This window comes from Sminthopsis crassicaudata, chromosome 2 (genome assembly GCF_048593235.1).
Source record: "Sminthopsis crassicaudata isolate SCR6 chromosome 2, ASM4859323v1, whole genome shotgun sequence".
Classification (NCBI taxonomy): Eukaryota; Metazoa; Chordata; class Mammalia; order Dasyuromorphia; family Dasyuridae; genus Sminthopsis; species Sminthopsis crassicaudata.
The window spans coordinates 337,795,804-337,817,493 of NC_133618.1; the positions used below are offsets into that span (position 1 = coordinate 337,795,804).

At 36.2% G+C, this 21,690-nt stretch overlaps 2 protein-coding genes across 2 annotated transcripts; one reads left to right on the plus strand and one right to left on the minus strand.

Moving 5' to 3' along the window:
- The first annotated feature begins 1,737 nt into the window (after positions 1-1,737).
- On the plus strand, positions 1,738-4,220 carry LOC141556420 (uncharacterized). The gene has a single exon (XM_074290496.1). It carries the CDS (start codon positions 1,962-1,964, stop codon positions 4,050-4,052), a length of 2,091 nt encoding a protein of 696 aa, XP_074146597.1. The 5' UTR covers positions 1,738-1,961; the 3' UTR covers positions 4,053-4,220.
- Positions 4,221-15,529: 11,309 nt separating this feature from the next.
- On the minus strand, positions 15,530-17,801 carry RPS29 (ribosomal protein S29). The gene is made up of 3 exons (XM_074290501.1): positions 17,643-17,801; positions 17,300-17,399; positions 15,530-15,651 (listed from the first exon to the last, which is right to left on the minus strand). Exons 1-3 carry the CDS (start codon positions 17,702-17,704, stop codon positions 15,643-15,645), a joined length of 171 nt encoding a protein of 56 aa, XP_074146602.1. The 5' UTR covers positions 17,705-17,801; the 3' UTR covers positions 15,530-15,642.
- Between the last annotated feature and the right edge of the window lie 3,889 nt (positions 17,802-21,690).

The following is a 21,690-nucleotide window of genomic DNA, read 5'->3' on the forward strand; positions in this document are numbered from 1 at the left end:
TTGGTGGTTGTACAGAACAATTTTCTGTTACCTGTGATGAGGATTAAATGACTATGCAGGAAGTGTCATCATCTTCATTGTAGCTTTGATGTTCCTGGTACTGCTCCTATTCATGTTGACTTCTTTACTTTGAAAGAATTATTGTGAACTGCAAAGATTTGGCACTATCACTTAAACCAGATCTTTAGCTGAGGAAATTGGTCTTTCCATAGTATAAGAGGATTGGGGGAGGTCAGCCCAGGCTTTCTCTTGTTCATTCTCCTCTACTGTCATGCCTTTAGGGAGCTGTTAACACTATTTTGTTTTGTTTTCACTACCCTTCTGTTTTTGTTTTTCTTTTCCTCCTTCAGTGCTGCCTATAGCAGGATTCTTACAACTCTGAAGCATCATTTAAAACTGAGGCGGGGAACCTTTTTTTCTACCAAAAGGCCATTTAGACATTTATAACATTTAAGGGTCATGCAAAATTATCTAAATGAAACAGCGGGAGGTTTTTGTATCTAGCTTTCAGGTCATCATCACTTCCGTTTATCTTAGTAAATGGTTTCATTGGCCTTATATGGCCCACAGGCTGGATGGTCCTCACTCCTGTTTTAAGAGAGGGGAGGTTCTCCAAAAAGTAAGGTATGGTGGAAGCAATATTCTAGCGCCTCCATATAAGTTACACAGTTTTTATCATTTTTTTCCTTAAAAGGTATTCCAATTGTCCTTGACATTTGATTAGTTGAGAGAATTAAAGGCTTAGGATATTGACATCATTTCTTGGTTGCCTAAGTATGAAATAACCTGCCTGGAGACTTGGCTAATGGTATCATGCATGATATCATGTGTTAGTAATCCCTGGCAGGGGAATTTCAGTCAATTGAATCAATTCATTACAGAATTTCTATTGAATATCCTTCCTCTACTTTGGCTAAGTAAATTTCTTTGAATGATCTGTGAGTGTCTTAATCTCATTCCCATACTGAACCTAAATTATAGGGAGACTACCTTAAATCAAGCCTATTCTAGAATACATTGTTTTTGAAATTATTTATTAATGCCCTTGAAAAGGTGGGTTTTTTTCCTCTTCCTTAGAATCATTGCCTCTTATTGAGAAGAAAATTGACCATTTCAATAAATGAATTCAATTTCACTTATAATCATCTCAAATAATTCTTATACTCATTGAAACTATTTTATAAAATGATACACAAGTATACTTATTTACATCACAATTTGACCAAACACAGCACATATTTTTCTATATATTTAGATGGTCAAAGGTTGTGAATCCTGAGAGTTAAATATACATAAACTTAAAAATAAAAAAAAAAATAAAAAGAATTCACTCACTTTCACACCATGGAAACTAGAACTTTAGTAATTCAACTTGTTTTCCTTTTCCTCAAACTTATGTTGATAAAAAATATTCTCAAATATGAATTTTCAGAATTTTTTTCCCTTCCAGAAAACAGATTATAAAATTCTATTGAATCTACTTAATACAACTCTCTTCAGCAGTGTGAACATGAAAAGACATTGGATTGAACCATCAAATTTTTCTTCCCTAACTAACTAAAAATGCCAGAATTGAAGATTCTTCTTAGAAGAGAATGTCATGTTTTACTATTTGATTACTTTCAGAGTTAAAATGTCAGCAGCTAGCAGCTAACACTTATGAATGTATACTAAGGTGATGAGAACCTGAGAATACTATGGAACCCTATAGGTAGACATAACAGTGATGTCATAGACCATTGAGGGAAACTTCTAGAAGTGAGACTGTTCATAACAGAGATTAAACCAGAAAGAGGCTTATTGAATAAAGTGGGAACCAACAAGAATGTAAGACAGACTGTAATCACTTGTGATCAATCCATCACAAAGAAAATCAAAGGATTAACTACCTGACACTTTGGAGAAATTTGACAATAAGTAGTCTAAGAAATAATATCAAATTGAAATCATCAACCCTGGCAATGGAAGAAAGTAATGAACATGATCATTCTGTTTCAGCGGGGAGGCAAGAAATGAGAAAAAGAAGGAAACCTTCTCAACCAATGGTAGACAAATGCCAGCAAACAGATGTCATTGATAAAAAGAAATACCTGTCACAACTGTCTACACCAAAAGCTGTCTTTAGTCATAGTAATATACTTGAAAGCAAAGCAAAGTATTCTACTAAAGAATATGATAACATGAGATTATCTTCTCAGCTTCAACAAACCTGGCAGAAGAGAAAATTTGGACAAGAATTAATAGATAAATTTCAGCAGACAGAGGAACCTAAAGCAGGGGGACTAAAAGGAATGGAGGGACAAATTTTATCAACAAAATCTAAGCTTGGGGAATCAAGTGGGGGAGGAAAAATGAAGTGTGGTGAACCAGTTGGAGAAGGCTTAGTTGATGGTGGAGGGACACTTGCTTTTATCCCTGAATCTGAGATTGAACAAGTTTCTCATCCTTGTATAGACCATGAAATTCCCTTAATCAGATCCCGGAGCTATTGCTTGATAAACAGATCTCAGCAGACAAGTTGCACTGGAGACTGGGGTCTTATGGCCTACTATGGCATATGCAGAGAAATGGTGGACAAGCAGACTGGAATGAGTGACATAGAGCTACTGGGATTTCCTACTGCTAGTAGCAAAAGAGATTCATCATGCCAGTCAGTGGAAGATACTGAAGAAACTAAAATGAAGTCAAGGATATCCCGAGGAAGTTCTACTGCTAATAGAACTCTTTCTTCCCAGGCAAGTGCTAGGACTAACAAAACATCCACTGCTAGGGGAAGTGCTCCTGCTAACAAAATTTTCTCTTCCCCAGGAAATGCCAAAGTCACCTCTGCCAAAGGAGGTACTGAAGCTGCTGGTAGAACTTTTTCTTCCCAGGCAAGTGCTAGGGCTAGCAAAATGTCCTCTGCCAGGGGAGGTGCTACTGCTAGCAAAAGTTTCAGTCCCCCAGGAAGTATTGAAGCTATTAGCAGAACAAGTACTAAGGCTAGCAAACTATCCTCTGCCAGGGGAAGTGCTACAGCTAGCAAAACTTTCTCTCCCCAGGATAGCAAAGCCTCAGCCATTGAAGGCCCTGAAGAAACTGGCTCAATATCACCCATTATAAAACTAGAGAATATTTCTGTGGAAGAAATAGTTCATGAAGAAGGACAGCCTCCTGTTGCCGAACTTGAATTTTCTGACAAAGAGAATTCTTTGGAACTAGAATCTCCTCCTGCTGCTGAAAAAGAATTTCCTCCTGAGGAAGGTTGTCTTGAAGACATAGAGTCTCCCATTGAAGGAGAGACTTTTCCTATGGAAGAACAAGAGGAACAAGAGCCTTCTGATGAAGTGAAGTCTTCTTTTATGGAAGACACTCAACTTGATGAGGTCGAAGCTGCTCCTGCTGAAGAAGAGGCTGCCCCTGTAGAAGAAGCTCCTCTTGAAGAGTTAGAGCCTCCTTCTGATGAAGTAGAGGCTGCCCCTGTGGAAGAAGCTCCTCTTGACGAGTCAGAGCCTCCTTCTGATGAAGTAGAGGCTGCCCCTGTGGAAGAAGATCCTCTTGACGAGTCAGAGCCTCCTTCTGATGAAGTAGAGGCTGCCCCTGTGGAAGAAGATCCTCTTGACGAGTCAGAGCCTCCTTCTGATGAAGTAGAGGCTGCCCCTGTGGAAGAAGATCCTCTTGATGAGTCAGAGCCTCCTTCTGATGAAGTAGAGGCTGCCCCTGTGGAAGAAGCTCCTCTTGAGGAATCAGAGCCTCCTTCTGAAGAAGTAGAGGCTGCTCCTATGGAAGAAGTCCCTGTGGAAGAAGCTCCTGTTGAAGAACCCATCGAGAATGATCCTGAGGAAGAAGTTCCTCAGGAACCTGAATCTGAGTCTCCTCCTGCTGAAACAGAGACTTCTCCCATAGAAGAAAAACCTCTGGATGAGCTAGAGCCCCCCCAAGATGAGGTACAGAATACTCTTATGGAAGATGTCCCTTCTGATTTACCGCCTTCTCCTCCTGTGGAACAAGAGGATTCTACTGAAAAAGAAATTCCTCCAGAAGAACCAGAAGTTCCTGAGGCAGCTGAGTAAGGAAGAATCCCCAAAAAGGAAGAGCAGCACCAAGTTAAAATTTAAGCACATGTCTTAGAAAAGGGTAGGGCCCTGAAAGTAGAAGGGGAGTTGTCAAAGGAAAAGGAAACATCACAATTGGAGTTCATATTGGAAAAATGAATAATAAAAAAGGAAAGCGGTTTAAAATTTCTTGTGTTATTGCCGCTAAAATAGGTTTAGAGTATGGAAAAGACCTATTTTTAAAATGAATCACATACATGTTGGAAGTCATTACTCAAAATGTCCTTTTAAAAAAAATGAGCCCTTTTTAGAACAGTACCATGCTCATAGTAGATGCTTAATAAATATTTGTTGAATTAAATTTGTCACATTCAATTGGAAAGGCTATCTTTAAGAGTATGACTTCATTCAAGCTTTCTTTGAGGGTTTTTTTATTATGCAAAGCAGAAAAGATATATTCATTCTTAATAGATATTAGTTTTTAAAATTATGCCCTTTTTCTGAAAACCTTTCATTATTATAATTTTCAATTTCACAGTTAAGGTTCTAGAATTTTGTGTAATTCATCATATTTTTATTCTCCTTCCATCTGTCTTAACAAGTTTGATAGTTTTTTATTCTGTCTTCATCACAATTATTTCTATATATTCTTGTATATTTTGCACTTGAAATTTTTACTAGGGACAAGTGAATAATACATAGTTTCTTTGCAAAACCTTCATTTTAACATATTCCTATGAAGCTGGCCACAAATAATTTGCCAAAAAAACCATGTTGAGGATAAAGAGAAAAATGTCAGTAAATTACCCAGAGGTCAAACATTCTTTTAGGGGGTTGTTTACTTCATTTGCTTTTAAAGAATACTTTGTATATGAATTTTTTTGCATCTCACCATAGAATATAATAAAGTTTTGACATTTTTTTTTAGATGTACTCTGAGCACAAGGGACAAAGTAAAATAAAATAGAATTTTTTTTTAAGTTTCTGAATATTTCATCTAAGGTTCTATAGGTTCTTGGCATAGTCTATGTGAGTATAAATGATGTTACTAAATGAGTACAAATAGAGGTCTCTTGACAGAAAACAAGTCTAAAAACTTTGAGAAAAAGAAAAAAGCTCTAAAGTCTATGAGGTATCTGTTCAAGAAAATTCCATAGTTTCATTAGCAATTAGGGGACCTTTGGGATTTGACTGGCTTTTAAAGGTTTAAATATGGCAGAATTGGCAGCCTTGTTTTTAATAGAAAAATTAGAAAGTAAATTATATAGAAATATACAGCTATATAGATATAAAAATTCTTTGAACACAGGATCTAGCCCTACAAAAACACCCAGGAGAGACTTTGATAGCATGCTTAAACAAAGGGGTGTCAGAAGATTAAATTGGACTGAACCACCTTCACAGAGGATGGGACCATAGAACTAAACTAATATCTATCAGTGCCTTCCCCCAGCTTGTCTCAGGGATCAATTCTTTAATTTCTCTCTGTCCAAAATACCATTCAGTGACTAGTTTCCAATTATCTGCCCCTATATCTTCTTCATTGAAGAACCAAGGGGACATACATTCTAATGTATCCACGAATCCATCAAACTTCACCCAAGTCATAATTAAACCCTGTCTCTTTATCAGTCTGAGTATGCTTCCTGTGATCTTTGGGGTGGGGTTGTGGGGGAGAATCTTTTCCTAATATATGCCTCATTTCAGCTAGAAAAGATTACTAGTTTAGCCCTTAACAAAGTTCCCTGTTTGTCTATTAAAATGCTCACCCAATTTCCTGGTCACCGGGGGACTTCTTCAGTGAAAATAGGGTCCTTGGTCCACACATTGGGCACCAAATGTGAAGACCGAGTCAGGATAAGCAAAAATCCTTGGTCTTTACTCTTGGTCTTAGGAGTAGAAGTGAATTGGATAGAGGCAGAATCTGCATGTCCTCTCCTCTCTTTTTCTACCGCCCAAAGTGACTCTGTCTTGTCTTATTCCACCCCCTATTCCTCCCCATAATTTTCTGTATACACCAAAAGATTTTACCAGCACAAAATAGTGGGAAGGGCCATTTTCAAAGCATACGCTAATAGAGTATTGTCCAATTGATAATCAGCCTTAAGAGCTCTGTTGTCTGACCTCAGTACATCAATTCAGTTTCAGCCCTTTACAATAATTAATCACAGACTTTTTACCTTCAGTCTAATAAAAAATGCCATGTTCATATTCAAGAATAGTTTTTGAACACTTGCTTTCTTTATAACCTGTTGTCTCAGGTCAGAAGCTGTGATTTTCACAGAGGAAACAAAGGAAAAATGCAATAGCTGTAATAACATGAAGAATTTTTAAGGTTCTATGCCGTCAGTGGTTTGGTGAACTAGCTCACTCAAATTTTATAATATAACTGAAATCTTTCCACATTTGAGGGAATCTATTTTATTTAATAGGTAATACAATTATAGTCAAAAAGTCATTTATAAAATAATTTCAGTATACTCTCCAGAGAGAAACTAAATTCTTTTAAATCAAGGCATTATTTAAATTAGGATGAGGTTATAACATTCAGCATAGCGTTTCATACTTGTTAGATGTTACATTAGTATGAAATGTTATTTCTTACCAGAAAAGAGCTTCCCCAATCCTCTAGCTGCTCAATATATACCTATTGAATGTAATAGGTCAACATTTTACAAAAGAGGAGACTCAGTCTCTTCTTATATGATGCACTAAGTAAATAAGTGGAGGAAATAGGGTAAGAATGTAGAATTCTTTTATTTACACAACATATGCATTTTTCAACATTGACCCTTACAAAACCTTCTGTTCCAACTTTTCCCCTCCTTCCCCTCACCCCCTCCCCTAGATGGCAGGTAGTGCAATACATGTTAAATACAATATACGTACACATATTTATACAGTTATCTTTCTGCACAAGATCTGATCTAGAAAGAAGGTAAAAAAATCTGAGAAGGAAAACAAAAATGTAAGCAAACAATAATATAAAGAGTGAGAATGCTATGTTGTAGTCCACACTCGTTTCTCATAGTTCTCTCTCTTCATCACTGATTCTCTTCATTATTGAACAATTGGAACTGGGTTGGATCATATCATTGTTAAAGAGAGTCATATCCATCAGAATTGATCATCATATAATATTGTTGTTGAAGTGTATAATGATCTCCTGGTTCTGCTCATTTCACTCAGCATCAGTTCATGTAAGTCTCTCCAGGCTTCTCTGAAATCATCCTGTTGGTCATTTCTTACAGAACAATAATATTCCATAACATTCATATACCACATTTACGCAACCATTCTCCAATTGATGGGCATCCATTCAATTTCCATTTTCTAGCCACTACAAAAAGGGCTGCCACAAACATTTTGGCACATACAGATCCTTTTCCCTTCTTTAAGATCTCTTGGGGATATAAGCCCAGTAGTAGCACTGCTGGATCAAAGGCAGCGCAGTTTGATAACTTTTTGAACATTGTTCCAAATTGCTCTCCATAGTGGTTGGATCTGAAGAACTTCTGAGCACTTATCAAGTACATACTTACTATTGTATTTCTTTGTTAGTGGAGACCTTTCACTTATGTCTTTTTCATTTATTTTACTTCACTCTCTTCACAAATAATGACATGAATTTGAAAATTATCTCATTGGCAACATGAATAATTATGGCAAAGTCTGAGTTCATCTATTCAGCAAGCAAAAATTTAGCAAACATGATAAATGTGAAAATATGTGTAGAAGAATTGCACATGTTTAACATATATTGTATTACTTGCTATCTAGGAGAGGGAAAAGGGGAAGGGAGGGAGAAAAAAAATTTGGCATAAGGTTTTACAAGGGTGAATATTGAAAACATGCGTGTATTTTGAAAATAAAAAGCTTTCTATAAAAAAAAAATTAGCAAACTCTTTGTATAAAACATGGAGAGTACATAGGTATGTAATGCCGAAGAAACTGAGCAAGACAGAGATTAGAGAGTATTCAATACAGAATTTATTAAATGGAGAGATTTACTGGGACCAATGGATCCATGGTTGGTCCCAGGGCTGAACAAGATTATCGTCTCAAAGAATCCAGCACTGAATATGAGATACAGCATTCTTTTATGGGGTAACAATGATATAATGGGGGAGGTACCTGGATGGGGATGACCACCACTGGGGGGAGGATGACATAATGGGAGGTACTAGAGAGGCTCCTGATATTCTAATGATGTCTAAAGTGGATAAAGACCTTTATTCCATCAGGCATTAAGAGGGAATAAGTATAGCCTAAAATCTAAGCTATAAAACCTTTATCCTAACATTAAAATGGAATCAGCAGGATGAATTCAGAAAGGTTTGGAGAGACTTACATGAATTGATGCTGAGTGAAATGAGCAGAACCAAAAGATCACTATACACTTCAACAATACTGTATGAAGATATTTCTGATGGAAGTGGATATCTTCAACATAAAGATCCAACTCACTTCCAGTTGATCAATGATGAACAGAAACAACTACACCCAGAGAAGGAACACTGGGAAGTGAATGTAAATTGTTAGCACTACTGTCTATCTACCCAGGTTATTTATACCTTCGGAATCTAAAACTTAACGTGCAACAAGAAAATGGGATTTACACACATATATTGTATCCAGGTTATACTGTAACACATGTAAAATGTATGGGAGTAGAGGGAGGGAGGAAAAAATTTGGAAAAATGAATACAAGGGATAATGTTATTTAAAAAATTACTCATGCATATATACTGTCAAAAAAATTTTTATAATTATAAAATTTAAAAAAAAAGGGGGGGGAATAGTTACCTGAGACAGAGTAACTGAATAGGACAATTAGGGAAACTGGGTCAGGACATTAAAAGAGAACTGTGGCACAACAGGTGAATAAAATACTAAGGGAAGAGAAATGTCCAAATCATATATACTATGATGCAAAAATATACTTATTGTTTTTGACTGCATAGGGTTGAATATTTTCCTCTGGTTATTTGAAATGGCTCATGTCTATTTTTAAAATGTTTTAATATTTTTTTCAACTATTAAGAATTTTTAAATTTAGCATTCTATATAATAATAAGAACATATACAAATATAGCATTTTTACAAAGTATGTCTCCTCAAAAAGTGTTAGAGGCTTTGTTGAAGGCTTGGCCTAAGAAAATGAGAAAATGCCAAGCTGGATTAGTGCAGGGTCAGATTATCAGGTTGATAGATAACAGTACTGAATAAGAATGGGTACAAATAGGACTGGTATCGGTACATACAGACCTCATTGTGCATGTATTCAGGGCGCTTTCCATCAAACAGACTATGATCCTTGACCATGGCTGAGGAATGAGTGTTTGCCCTTATACATAAGAATACCTCGACTGGTGATGAATGCACAGCTGCAAGCACAAAGATCTGAGGAGACCTCCCCAGCTTTAACTTGGCTATAGTTCTTTAAGCCTATACATGGCACTGGGAGCTATAGGGTATAAAAAAGGAGGTAGGTAGAGAAGCAGAGAGAGGAGTTCTTGAACATGTAACTGATCGGCAATAAAGCTGCCTTCTATTTCCCACTCCTCTGGCTCCTGACTCTTCTCAATATAGCTGGCTGTATCCCATGGTACTCTGAAGACCCCTGGCTGCCCCTGGTGGTAAAATCGGGACAAAACAATCTTTAAGTCAGATAGTATAAGTATTCCCACTTTACAGAAGAAACTGTGATTAAGCAACCTAAGATAACAAAGCAAACAAGTGACAGGACCCAGAATTTATATGCAATATAAATATTGCATAAATCAATTAGATATAACAGAATAAAAATAAGTATTACAAATATAACTGATCATAATGGCATAAATAAAGCACAATTGATCATCTCAAATCCCTGCTCAAAAAACTTTAATGGCTTCCAATTATTTCCTCCATAAAGCTTGATCTCACTCAAATATAACCTTTCTCTTTTCTGAACCCCAGCTATGCTTGTACTACTCTTATAATATTCACTATATTTATATACATAGGCACACATTTCTCACTCCCATAACTAGATAAGAGTATAAGATTCTTGGGAACAAGAATTCTTATTCATCCTTATAACCACCCAGCTATGTTTATTTATAGTATGTATCCTTGATCAATTCCATGTAATACTTAAAAACTGTTTTTGTATAGATGGTTTACTACTGTAAACCATCACTATAGCCAAGGACAGATAGAGAGGGTTTGGGTACTAAAACTGGTTCTTTGTTTTGTTTTTTTATTATTATTATAAGTTTTTATTGACAGAACATAAGCATGGGTAACTTTTTACAACATTATCCCTTGAACTTCACCTGTTCTTTTTCCTTCCTTCCCTCTACCCCCTCCCCTAGATGGCAGCCAGTCTTATACATGTTAAATATGTTATAGCATATCCTAGATACAATATATGTGTGCAGAACTGAACAGTTCTCTTGTTGCACAGGAAGAATTAGATTCAGAAGGTAAAAATAACCTGGAAGAAAAACTCATTACACTCATTTCCCAGTGTTGCTTTTCTGGGTGTAGCTGTTTCAGTCCATATTGATCAATTGGAACTGAATTAGATCTCTTTGTCAAAGATATCCACTTCCATCAGAATACATCCTCATACAGTATTGTTGTTGAAGTGTATAATGATCTGGTTCTGCTCAGCATCAGTTCATGGAAGTCTTTCCAAGACTTTCTATACTCATCATGCTGATCATTTCTTACAGAATATTCCATAACATTCATATACCACAATTTACCCAACCATTCTCCAATTGATGGGCATCCATTCATTTTCCTAAAACTGGCTCTTTGTTGAAAAATTCTGAAAACAAACCACACAAGCCTGAGGAGTTTACGTTATAGCTGATTCCTTGGAGTCCAAGTACAGATAGTGCAGAGACAGGCCACAAAGGAAAGGGGTGAATACTGGATATGATCAGAACACATAGAGGAATGCAAAGCCAAATTCAACAGTGTGCTTCTTGTCCAAGTGAAAGGTAGAGTGGAATTAGTGGGAATCCAGGAGGAGAGCTCTGGAGCTCTTGAAGTCTGTTCAGTCTTCTTGGGCTCTGCAGACACTTTGGACACTTTTACCTTCCAGTTTTGAGAGAGAAGAAGCCAACTCCATTTCAGGTTTCTGAAGGGAGGATAAGTCTCTGGGAAGAAGCTAGCAATCTCTATCATGTCCCTATCCCCTCCAGTGGCATTAGAGACTTAAAGGAATTTTCCCCTGGAGTGACATTGAGATACTCTTGGTAGAGCTCACTTATCTCACTTCAAATGGGAGACCTTTTTCACTCTATCATCTGGTATTTGGTTTCCTATGTATACTTTTTCTGATTTCTGTTTTGCTATTGATTTGGATTAATGGCATTCTTTGCTGCTCACTATGTGTGTTCATTGTAGAACTGGTATTTGGCGACCCAAGATCATAAAAAAGGGAAAAGGACCCATCATTCTGATAGTCATAGCTTTTTTTCAACAATGAGGTGGATTCAGGCCAGTTCCAATAGTCTTGTGATGAAGAGAAACCTGCACCCAGAATGTGGGATAACAACATAGTATTTTAAGGGTTTTGTTTGCTTATTTTCTTTTTTTTTTTTTTATTTTTTTATTTTTCTTGTGCAGTATAATTGTGCAAATATGTATGGAATTGCACAAGTTTTAACATTTTATTTATTTAATGTTATTTCAATTTATTTTATTTATTACTTGCTGTCTAGGGGATTAAGGAAAGGGAGGGAGAAAAATTTGGAACACAAGGTTCCAAAATGATTCATGCAAGGGTGGATGTTGAAAATTATCTTTGCATGCATTTTGAAAATGAACTATTTTAAAAATAATAAAGATCCAGCCCAGCAGTTGGGAATGCTCTACAAGCAGGAACTTGGCTATTGCTAACATTTACTGTTTAAATTCAAGATTCCCAAAGCAAGGAGTTGTGAAGTAACTTTTAGGTCCAATATGAGTTCACTCCAAGAAAGAACATGAGGATTGGGGAATGTTTTGTACTATTTTTTTAAGCTTGAGCCCACTTAGCCCACTTTCCCTAGGAACTTTGTATATGCAATGGGAGAGTCAACCCTGATTTTTTTGGGGGGGGTAACTTCTTTCTAATAGCTAATTGGTATCAACTAGTTGCTTGATATTGAAAATTAGAGCATAGGACATGAAAACGCACAACCACTCAAGATTTATCCCTAGAACTCCAGCATTTTCTCCTCTTGTATCTTAACACATTGATTTGCTAAACAGGAAAGAATTCCAAGGAGCATGAAGATTTTAAAATACAAAGTAGCTATCATTAAATCTGAAACTGAACAAAAAGATATCAGGGAAAAAACGGAAAAATAGATCAACAGAATAGAAATCAATCAGCAAGAATGTATTAAGCATACCTTCTGAATCCAATTCTTCCTGTGCAACAAAAAATTCGGTTCTACACACATTTATTGTATCTAAATTATACTGTAATATATTTAACATATATAAGACTGCTTGCCATCTGGGGGAGGGGGTTGGGGGAGGAAGGGAAAAAATCTGAATAGAAGTAAGTGCAAGGGATAATGTTGTAAAAAATTACCCATGCATATGTACTGTCAAAAAATGTTATAATTATAAAATAAAATAAAAAATTTAAAAAAAAAAAAAAAAAAAAAAAAAAAGAATGTATTAAGCATTTGTACTAAATGGAGATACATGAGCAGAAAGAAAAACAATTCCTCAAGAGCTTATATTCCAATTAACACTTTTATGTGTTATGTGGATGAGCTTTCATCCACATACCAGTAGATACCCAGATAGTAGAGCAAGTGCAAAGTACAGGCTGCGAAGGAATCAATCTATGACTTGCTTTTGCTGGTCTTAAATGGAGGTTTGGGTAGGAAATGGTTATTGGCTGAGTTTAGATCCACATTTTAAATCATAAATTCAGAGAATTCAGATACAAAATGGAAAGAATCTTGGGGAGAATTTAACATTTCTTTTAAAAATTACTCTTACTGATGGTATAAAAATTTAACAAGAGGTATGTGAATGGGTTGGGTTTTTTCCAAATTCTGCATTTTGGTTATGTTGCTTGGGATTTCTTTCAAGGTCACCTTAATTGTGGATTCTATTTTTACTTTGCCCTTTGGTTATTTGATTACAAGCAATTTTAATTCAGAAAAACATGGACTTCTGCAAAATGAAATGAGAACCAGATTAGTACACAGTAACAATACTGTGCAATGTTCAATTAGGAATAACTTTTCTTAGCAATACAATGATCTGACAATTCCATCTCCAGAGAAAGAAGTGGTAGAATCCAAAGGGCAGATCAAAGCACTATTTTTCACTTGCTTACTGTCTCAGGAAGAGAGGAAAGGTTGGAATTCTTTTAAAAATTAAAAAAAAAAAATTCAAGCAACATATAACAGGTATTGAATTACCTGCCTGGGGGAAAGTTGGAGCAGGTTTTGCAAGGGTCAATGTTGAAAAACTAAGCATGTTTTGTAAATAAAAAGCTGTAATTTAAAAAAATGAATGTTAAGAATTGTTTTTACATAGAAGTGGGGAAAAATATTTTTAAAAGTTTAAGACTTGGTATTTGGTTCATAATTTTTAGTGACTTGTTGCTTAGATAAGGTTTAAAACCTTATCTTAAAACCTGTATAAAATATTTAAATTATATATGAAAATCCTTCCATAATTCTCATTTCTTTTCCAGTTTTTCTCTCTAGCACTCATTGATAACCATGTAAAAATTTGATTTTTTAAAAGTCTTTCTCTTCTAGCAATTTTAGTTGAAATGTGGCCAAATCTTTTGGATTTATGCAAGTACTCCCAAGATTCATTCTAGTCTGCTTCCTGACTTGACTTCAGTGTTGGTTCTTCATACTTCTGGAAGGAAGGTCCTGTTGCTTTCTTGGGATACTAAGTGTTGTACTCAAAGATCTCTGGGAAAGCTAAATACTGTGAGACAGGGAAATTGACCATTCTTCTAGAGTCTGAGTCTATGGAATTGCCTGCTTTGGAGTATACTCCTGATGGACTCAATCTCAACCCTATCAATCAGCTGTAAGTTCTTGCTGTTTCCAGTGATGGAACTATAGCTTTCTTTGACTTGGCATTTCTGACCTCATTACTCTGCAGGCTTCAGACTGGGATAGAAATTTGAAAACTCACCTCTGCTCCGGGTGGAGTCTACGCAGTTTTCTCTTGATTTGTCTCAATTTTCTTGCTCAGTCAACTTAGTCCTCTTGAAAAGCTTACTTAAGGAACACTTCAGAGCAAAATAGTCTAAAATACAGTAATTTCTTTTTTGAGCTAAGAAGCATTAGGTCAAATTTAAATTCAGCTCCTAAGGACTCCATCTGAAGCACCATCTGGCAGTCCCTTATTTTGGTGACCCTAAGTGCTTTCCCCTTATTAGCACTAGTAGGGCACTATTCATGCTAATGTTAGGTAAACAGTAAATAATCCTTTATATTTCCCTAATTTTAGAACTTATTTAGGGAGGGGGAGAATCACTTACCGAACTTTCCTTAAAATTCCATTTTGTAACAAAAACTGAGCTTATCCTATGTCACATCTTATCTTGTCCCAAAGCAGAACCTAACGCTAAACCAAGTAATCTGTCTACATCTGCTACAGTAAGCATCTAGACTCAGCAATACTGTTGTACTTTACAGCTGCCTTTTATTGCAATTATGTGACCTGTTTTCATTCTGCTTTCTAAAACTTATATATGCACTTCTAGAATTATTTTTTATAATCTGGCCTTTAACTATTCCATCTTTTCTGCAATTTAAATCTATTAACTGCCTAAAGCAGAGATTGTGACTTCCCCACAATTCAATGTTTTGGAAAAGGAACTTGATATAAACTATTATGATGTATCTTAGTATTATTCTAATAATTAAACTGAAGCAGTTATTTCTAGGTGTCTGATTTTACAAACACACTTTAAGGGGAAAAAAAAAAAAAGAAATGCGGGGTTCCTGGTTTCAATACACGCTGGCACAAAAAAGTACTCATTCTAGCCATCCAGTAAGCAACCTGAAGTTATCTTTGATAGTTATCTTTTTTTAATTAGAAATACAACTAAGAAAATAATCCTGGGAGATAATAATTACCTCCTTAATCAGAAGAGTTGTTTTTTGCTGAGGCAGTTGAGGTTAAGTGACTTGCCCAGGGTCACACAGGTAGAAGTGTTAAGTGTCTGAGGCCACATATGAACTCAGGTCCTGACTTCAGGGCCCACTGCAACACCCTCTGAAATTTTGCTTTTAAGAAAAAACTGGATGGCCACTTATTTGTTAAGAAGATTCCTGTTCAGTTATAACTCTGGAGATTTTGCAGATCTGATAAGGAGAAAATTCAAAGCCAAACTAGAAGCAAACACATTTTCCATGCTTCATTTGTTTTTATCCCATTCAACACTAATACATATAGTTTTTGCCTTATTTTGCATAATTTCTCAGTGAGTCAATAAGTTCACACTAAATCAACATAACTGAGGTTTGACCTTGTTTAATTATATGTAAATTAGCATAGTATGCACAATAGGATCCATCTTTTAAGTGGGTAGATCAACTCCAAAGTCCAGTAAAATGGAAGTCATTGAAGCTTAGTCCAACTGGAAAAAAACAAAACAGAAAAAATTATATTACAATCATTCAGTCAATATTCATCGTATACCCAGCATGGTTTAACCTCTACAAATATTAATCTAAAGTAAAGATTTGCAACACTTTGTCAGTTAATTTGTTTTCCTTCCTGAGTCTCAAGGAGCCCAACTCTCCCTAATTTTCATTCCCCCATGGGACAACTCCAGAATATCCCACAAGTATCCCCTTTCAGTTTCCTCTCTATTATACTATTTCACTCAGTGATTTCATTAGCTTCCAAAGATTCAATTATCATTCATATACTACTTAAGATTTAGTCCTAATTTCAAAATTGGCATCTCTCCAACTGATTATTGGACATGTAAAAGTGAGTAAATATTAAAATATAACATTATATAAAATATATAGATATTATATAGTATAATTATCTAAAATTCATATTTCTACAAAAGTTGAAAACTGAACCCATTATCACCACTCTCCTAATTATTTCCCTATTTATCTATTTATTTATATTGTTCGTACCACTGTAATCCCAGTGTAAGAGGCTACCAACCTACGTTTCATTCTCAACACAAGTCTACAAATCAGCTGAGATTATAATCTTCCTAAAGCAATCAGATCATGTCACCACAAATCAAAGACTCAATTTCAGTGGCTCCCTCATATCCAGGAACAAATTTAAAATTATATTTGGCATTCAAAAACTTCACAACCTGGCCTCTTATCCTTCTAGGTTTCTTATACTCTTGCTACCCTAATCCTCCCAAACTCTTTGCTTTAATGAGATTTGCCTCCTTTCTATTTCTCATGTTATACTGGGCATTTTCACTGATCTTCCCCGTCTTGAATTCTCTTCATTTAATCTCTACACCTCTGGGTTTCCTGAAAACTAAAATATTCTTCTATATATTTCTATTTAAGTACTCTAATAATACTACCTTCCCATTAACCAGTCTGATTGTACAGTCAAGGGTATGCACTTCTTACTTCTAGTCTTACAGTCTTTAACAAGAGGACCATAATCACACTACAATATACTTCCTGTCCTGCATGTACTTTCCCCATTCTTTATACAACCCACTCCACCATACCTGGAATGCATTCTTCCTAACCCTTCAGATCCCCTAACTCCTTATCAACAATTTAATGCGACTTTCAAATAGAGGTTCTTCTGATTATAACCGGTTTAGATTCCTCCCAAAAAACTTTATATTAATTTGACACATTCTTATGTTTCCTTCTGCATAAGTTAAATATTCTAGAGTTGGGAATTTGTGTTCCTGGGAACCCAAGAACGTGCCCCTTTAAAATATGGTTTACCTGCTGGTATAACCTAATTTTAAAAAACATTCTATTTTAGCAATTTTTTTGTATCAAAAGCAGTCAGAGAAAGGTCCAAAATTCATGTGGCGTGTATGACACAAAAGATAAAGGATCTAAAGTTAAATGCAACTCAAGATACTTCAATATTGCCCCAAACTGGCATATTTTTGTATGGCAGAAGAGAATTTGTTACCTAACAAGGCTCTAAAGGGACTCCATGCCCCAAAAGCATATTTAGGTAAAGTATGTTCTTCATGGAGTAAACAATACTTGACGCTAGAAACCAATTTTCAAGGCGGTTAGCCAGGGATCCCAACTACAGACGCCTACCTTGATAAAGCCAATGTCTTTCGCGTACTGCCGGAAACACTGGCGGCACATATTCAGGCCGTATTTGCGGATTAGGCCATGCCGGTTGGAACAGACGCGGCTGAGGGGAAAAAAAAGGAGGCTTTGTTAGCCAAAAGTCCCAACTCATGGCGGCCACCCTCTCCCAGCTTCATCCCCCCATTCAAACGGCAGGCGAGTCCGGGGGCCGCCATGTTCATCACTGTGGGTCAAACGCCGAGAAGGCCACAAGACCCGTCACTTCCACTCCCGCCGCCTCCAGGGCCCCATGAGACACTGCCCTGCTCAAGCAAAGGTCTCCTCAAGAAGTCGAGCCAGAACTCACCATGATCGGGAACCTTGGCCGAATTTGCGAGGGTGGCTCCAGTAGAGCTGCTGATGACCCATGGCGCCAACAGCAAAGACGCGAGACAAAAGGAAAGAACCAGTCCACGCATGTGCTCTTCAAGCCCCGGTTCCGCTTCACGCAAGATAACGTCATTACGTAGGCGCAAGCGCAGCGAAACCTAGTGAAGCTCTAAAAAAGGGGCAAACTAATTTTAGGACTGCCTCCTCGGGTGACGTCACAGCCCCGAAGTCTTGATTAACTAAATACAAGTCTAAACCTCCGCCGGGCGTGGTGGCGCGCGCCTGTAATCCTAGCTACTCGGGAGGCTGAGGCTGGAGGATCGCTTGAGCCCAGGAGTTCTGGGCTGCGTGTGCTATGCCGATCGGGTGTCCGCACTAAGTTCGGCATCAATTGGTGACCCCTGGAACGGGGGACCACAAGTTGCCTAAGGAGGGGTGAAAGGCAAGGTCGGAAACGGAGCAGGTCAAAACTCCCGTGCCGATCAGTAGTGGGATCGCGCCTGTGAATAGCCACTGTACTCCAGCCTGGGCAAGATAGTGAGACACGGTCTCTTTTTAATTTAAAAAATCTTAAAAATAAAATTAACTTGTTAAAAATAGTTTAGAAGTACAATTACTTTTGACTCCAGTAAATGATTTCTTCATACTGAAATTAGACTTTTCTAAACAGAAAATGTTTTTTTTCCTTCTACTCAGTACTGACGCCTACTGGAAGGATTAAGGAAAAATAAAATAAGACGACACGAGCCAAAGTGTAGCCAGTAGGAGATGCTTTTAGACTGAAAGGAAAAATTTGCAAATTTAAATTCCAATCCTCCCTAAGCATGTGAAGATGCATTTCAAGTGGTAAGCAGTTAAATCACTATTATTTCTACTTTCTCAATGCTTAGAAAATATAACTTACATTCTATAACACTATGTAACTTCAGTTTGGGGACTGTTTTGTTTTGTTTTTCGGGAGAAATTCGTGCTAACAAGTGAAGCCTGTTAGATTAGCATGTGAGCTTCTTGAGAGCAGTGACTGGTTCTCGTGTTCTCTCTCTCTCTCTCTCTCTCTCTCTCTCTCTCTCTCTCTCTCTCTCTCTCTCTCTTTTTTTTTTTTTTTTTTTTCCGGTCTCCCCAGCCCTTAGGACAGGGTACATAGCAGGTACACAATAAATTAATTGAAATTATAATATTATACTATTCTTCTATTATGTCTATGTAAAACCAGTATAATTAGTATATAATAACTATATAAAAGCCAGTAAAACCTGAAGATGTGCAAATGATAGATATATGGAAGAAAAATGTAGAATTGCAAATTTCAAATAAGAAAATTACTACTATGTACCAAAATACAGTGCTAAGAGCTAGGGAGACAGGTCTTGCACCAAAGAGTTCACAAAATAATCTACAAATTTCACATATTTAAAAATGTATCCCTTTGCAAATTATTTTGATAAACTATGGCATTTATAAATACATAAAGTATAAAAAAAAAAACAAACCTGTAATACACTTTAATGCATTGTACTCAGCGCTGGGAATACAAAACCAAAAATTTGTTTTTTGCTTTTGTTTTTTTATTTTTTTATTTTGTAATTATAACATTTTTTGACAGTACATATGCATAGGTAATTTTTTACAACACTATCCCTAGTACTCCCTTCTGTTCCGAATTTTCCCCTCCTTCCCTCCACCCTCTCCCCTAGATGGCAGGCATTCCCATACATATTAAGTATGTTATAGTATATCCTAGGTACAATATATATGTGCAGAACCGAATTTTGTTGTTGTTATTGTTGTTGTTGTTGTTGTTGTTGTTGTTGTTGTTGTTGTTGTTGTTGTTGTTGTTGTTGCTGCAAAGGAAGAATTTGATTTGGAAGGTAAAAATAACCTGGGAAGAAAAACAAAAACAGTTTACACTCATTTCCCAGTGTTCCTTCTCTGGGTGTAGCTGATTCTGTCCATGATTGATCAATTGAAACTGGATTAGATCTTCTCTATGTTGAAGATATCCACTTCCATCAGAATACATCCTCATACAGTATTATTGAAGTGTATAATGATCTCCTAGTTCTGCTCTTTTCACTTAGCATCAGTTCATGTAAGTCTCTCCAATTCTCTCTGTATTCATCCTGCTGGTCATTTCTTACAGAACAATAATATTCCATAACCTTCATATACCATAATTTACCCAATCATTCTCCAATTGATGGGCATCCATTCATTTTCCAGTTTCTAGCCACTACAAAAAGGGCTGCCACAAACATTTTGGCACACACAGGTCCCTTTCCCTTCTTTAGTATTTCCTTGGGATATATAGCACTGCTGGATCAAAGGGTATGCATAGTTTGATAACTTTTTGGGCATAATTCCAGATTGCTCTCCAGAATGGCCAAATTCTTTCACAGCTCTACCAACAATGCATCAGTGTCCCAGTTTTCCCACAGCCCCTCCAACATTCATCATTATTTTTTCCTGTCATCTTAGCCAATCTGACAGGTGTATAGTGGTATCTCAGAGTTGTCTTAATTTGCATTTCTCAGGCTTGGAGAGACTTGCATGAACTGATGCTGAGTGAAATTAGCAGAACCAAAATATCACTATACACTTCAACAACAATACTGTATGAAGATGTATTCTGATGGAAGTAGATATCTTCAACATAAAAAAGACCCAACTCACTTCCAGTTGATCAATGAGGGACAGAAACAACTACACCCAGAGAAGGAACACTGGGAATTGAATGTAAAATATTAGCACTACTGTCTATCTACCCAGATTACTTCTACCTTCAGAATCCAATACTTAACGTGCAACAAGAAAATTGGATTTACACACATGTATTATATCTAGGTTATACTGTAACACATGTAAAATGTATGAGATTGCCTGTCATCTAGGGGAGGGAGTAGAGGGAAGGAGGGGAAAATCTGGAAAAATGAATACAAGGGATAATGTTATAAAAAAATTACTCATGCATATGTACTGTCAAAAAATGTATAATTATAAAATTAATAAAAGAAAAAAAAGGAAGGAAACATGAAAAAAAATTGCATTTCTCTGATCAGTAGTGATTTGAAACACTTTCATATGAGTGGATATAGTTTCAATTTCATCATCTGAAAATTGTCTGTTCATATTCTTTGACCATTTATCAATTGTAGAATGGCTTGATTTCTTATAAATTAGAGTCAATTCTCTATATATTTTTGAGATGAGGCCTTTATCCCTTTAACTGTGAAAATGTTTTCCCAATTTGTTACTTTTCTTCTAATCTGGTTTGTATTAGTTTTGTTTGTACAAAAGCTTTTTAATTTGATGTAATCAAAATTTTCTATTTTGTGATCAATAATGATCTCTAGTTCTCCTTTGGTCACAAATTCCTTCCTCCTCCACAAATCTGAGAGGTAAACTATCCTCTGTTCCTCTAATTTATTTATGATCTCATTCTTTATGCCTAAATCATGGACCCATTTTGATCTTATCTTAGTATGTGGCATTAAGTGTGGGTCCATATCTAGTTTCTGCCATACTAATTTCCAGTTTTCCCAGCAGTTTTTATCAAATAATGAATTCTTATCCCAAAAGTTGGGATCTTTGGGTTTGTCAAACACTAGATTGCTGTTTTTATTCACTATCTTGTCCTGTGAACCTAACCTATTCCACTGATCAACTAGTCTATTTCTTAGCCAATGCTAAATGGCAAAACCAAAAATTTGAAAGAAAAAACAGTTCTATTGGGAAAAATAGTATGCGTATTATGTGTGTGTGATTATATGTAGAACCACACCGTTTATATGAAAAATACATACAAAATAATTGTAAGAAGTATACTAGTAATTGAAGGGATTGGGTTAACCTTCTATCTTACATGCCACTTTAGTGAGCAGAACTGAGGGAAGAGTAGATGGAAAGTTTTATTCAAAGAATAGGAAGATGTTTAATGGCAGGCTCTCAAAAAATGTACTTACACTTATAAATTTAATCTGCATTATTAACATTTTCTCCAACACTTTCTTAAGTCTCAACAATCAACA

Bases quoted from the DNA above. Each gene is read 5' to 3' on its own strand.
- LOC141556420 (XM_074290496.1), top strand. From the start codon at position 1,962: ATGGAAGAAAGTAATGAACATGATCATTCTGTTTCAGCGGGGAGGCAA.
- RPS29 (XM_074290501.1), bottom strand. From the start codon at position 17,704: ATGGGTCATCAGCAGCTCTACTGGAGCCACCCTCGCAAATTCGGCCAA. The intron at 17,400-17,642 runs GTGAGTTCTGGC...TTTTCCCCTCAG, and splicing joins GGCCAAGGTTCCCGATCATG to CCGCGTCTGTTCCAACCGGC.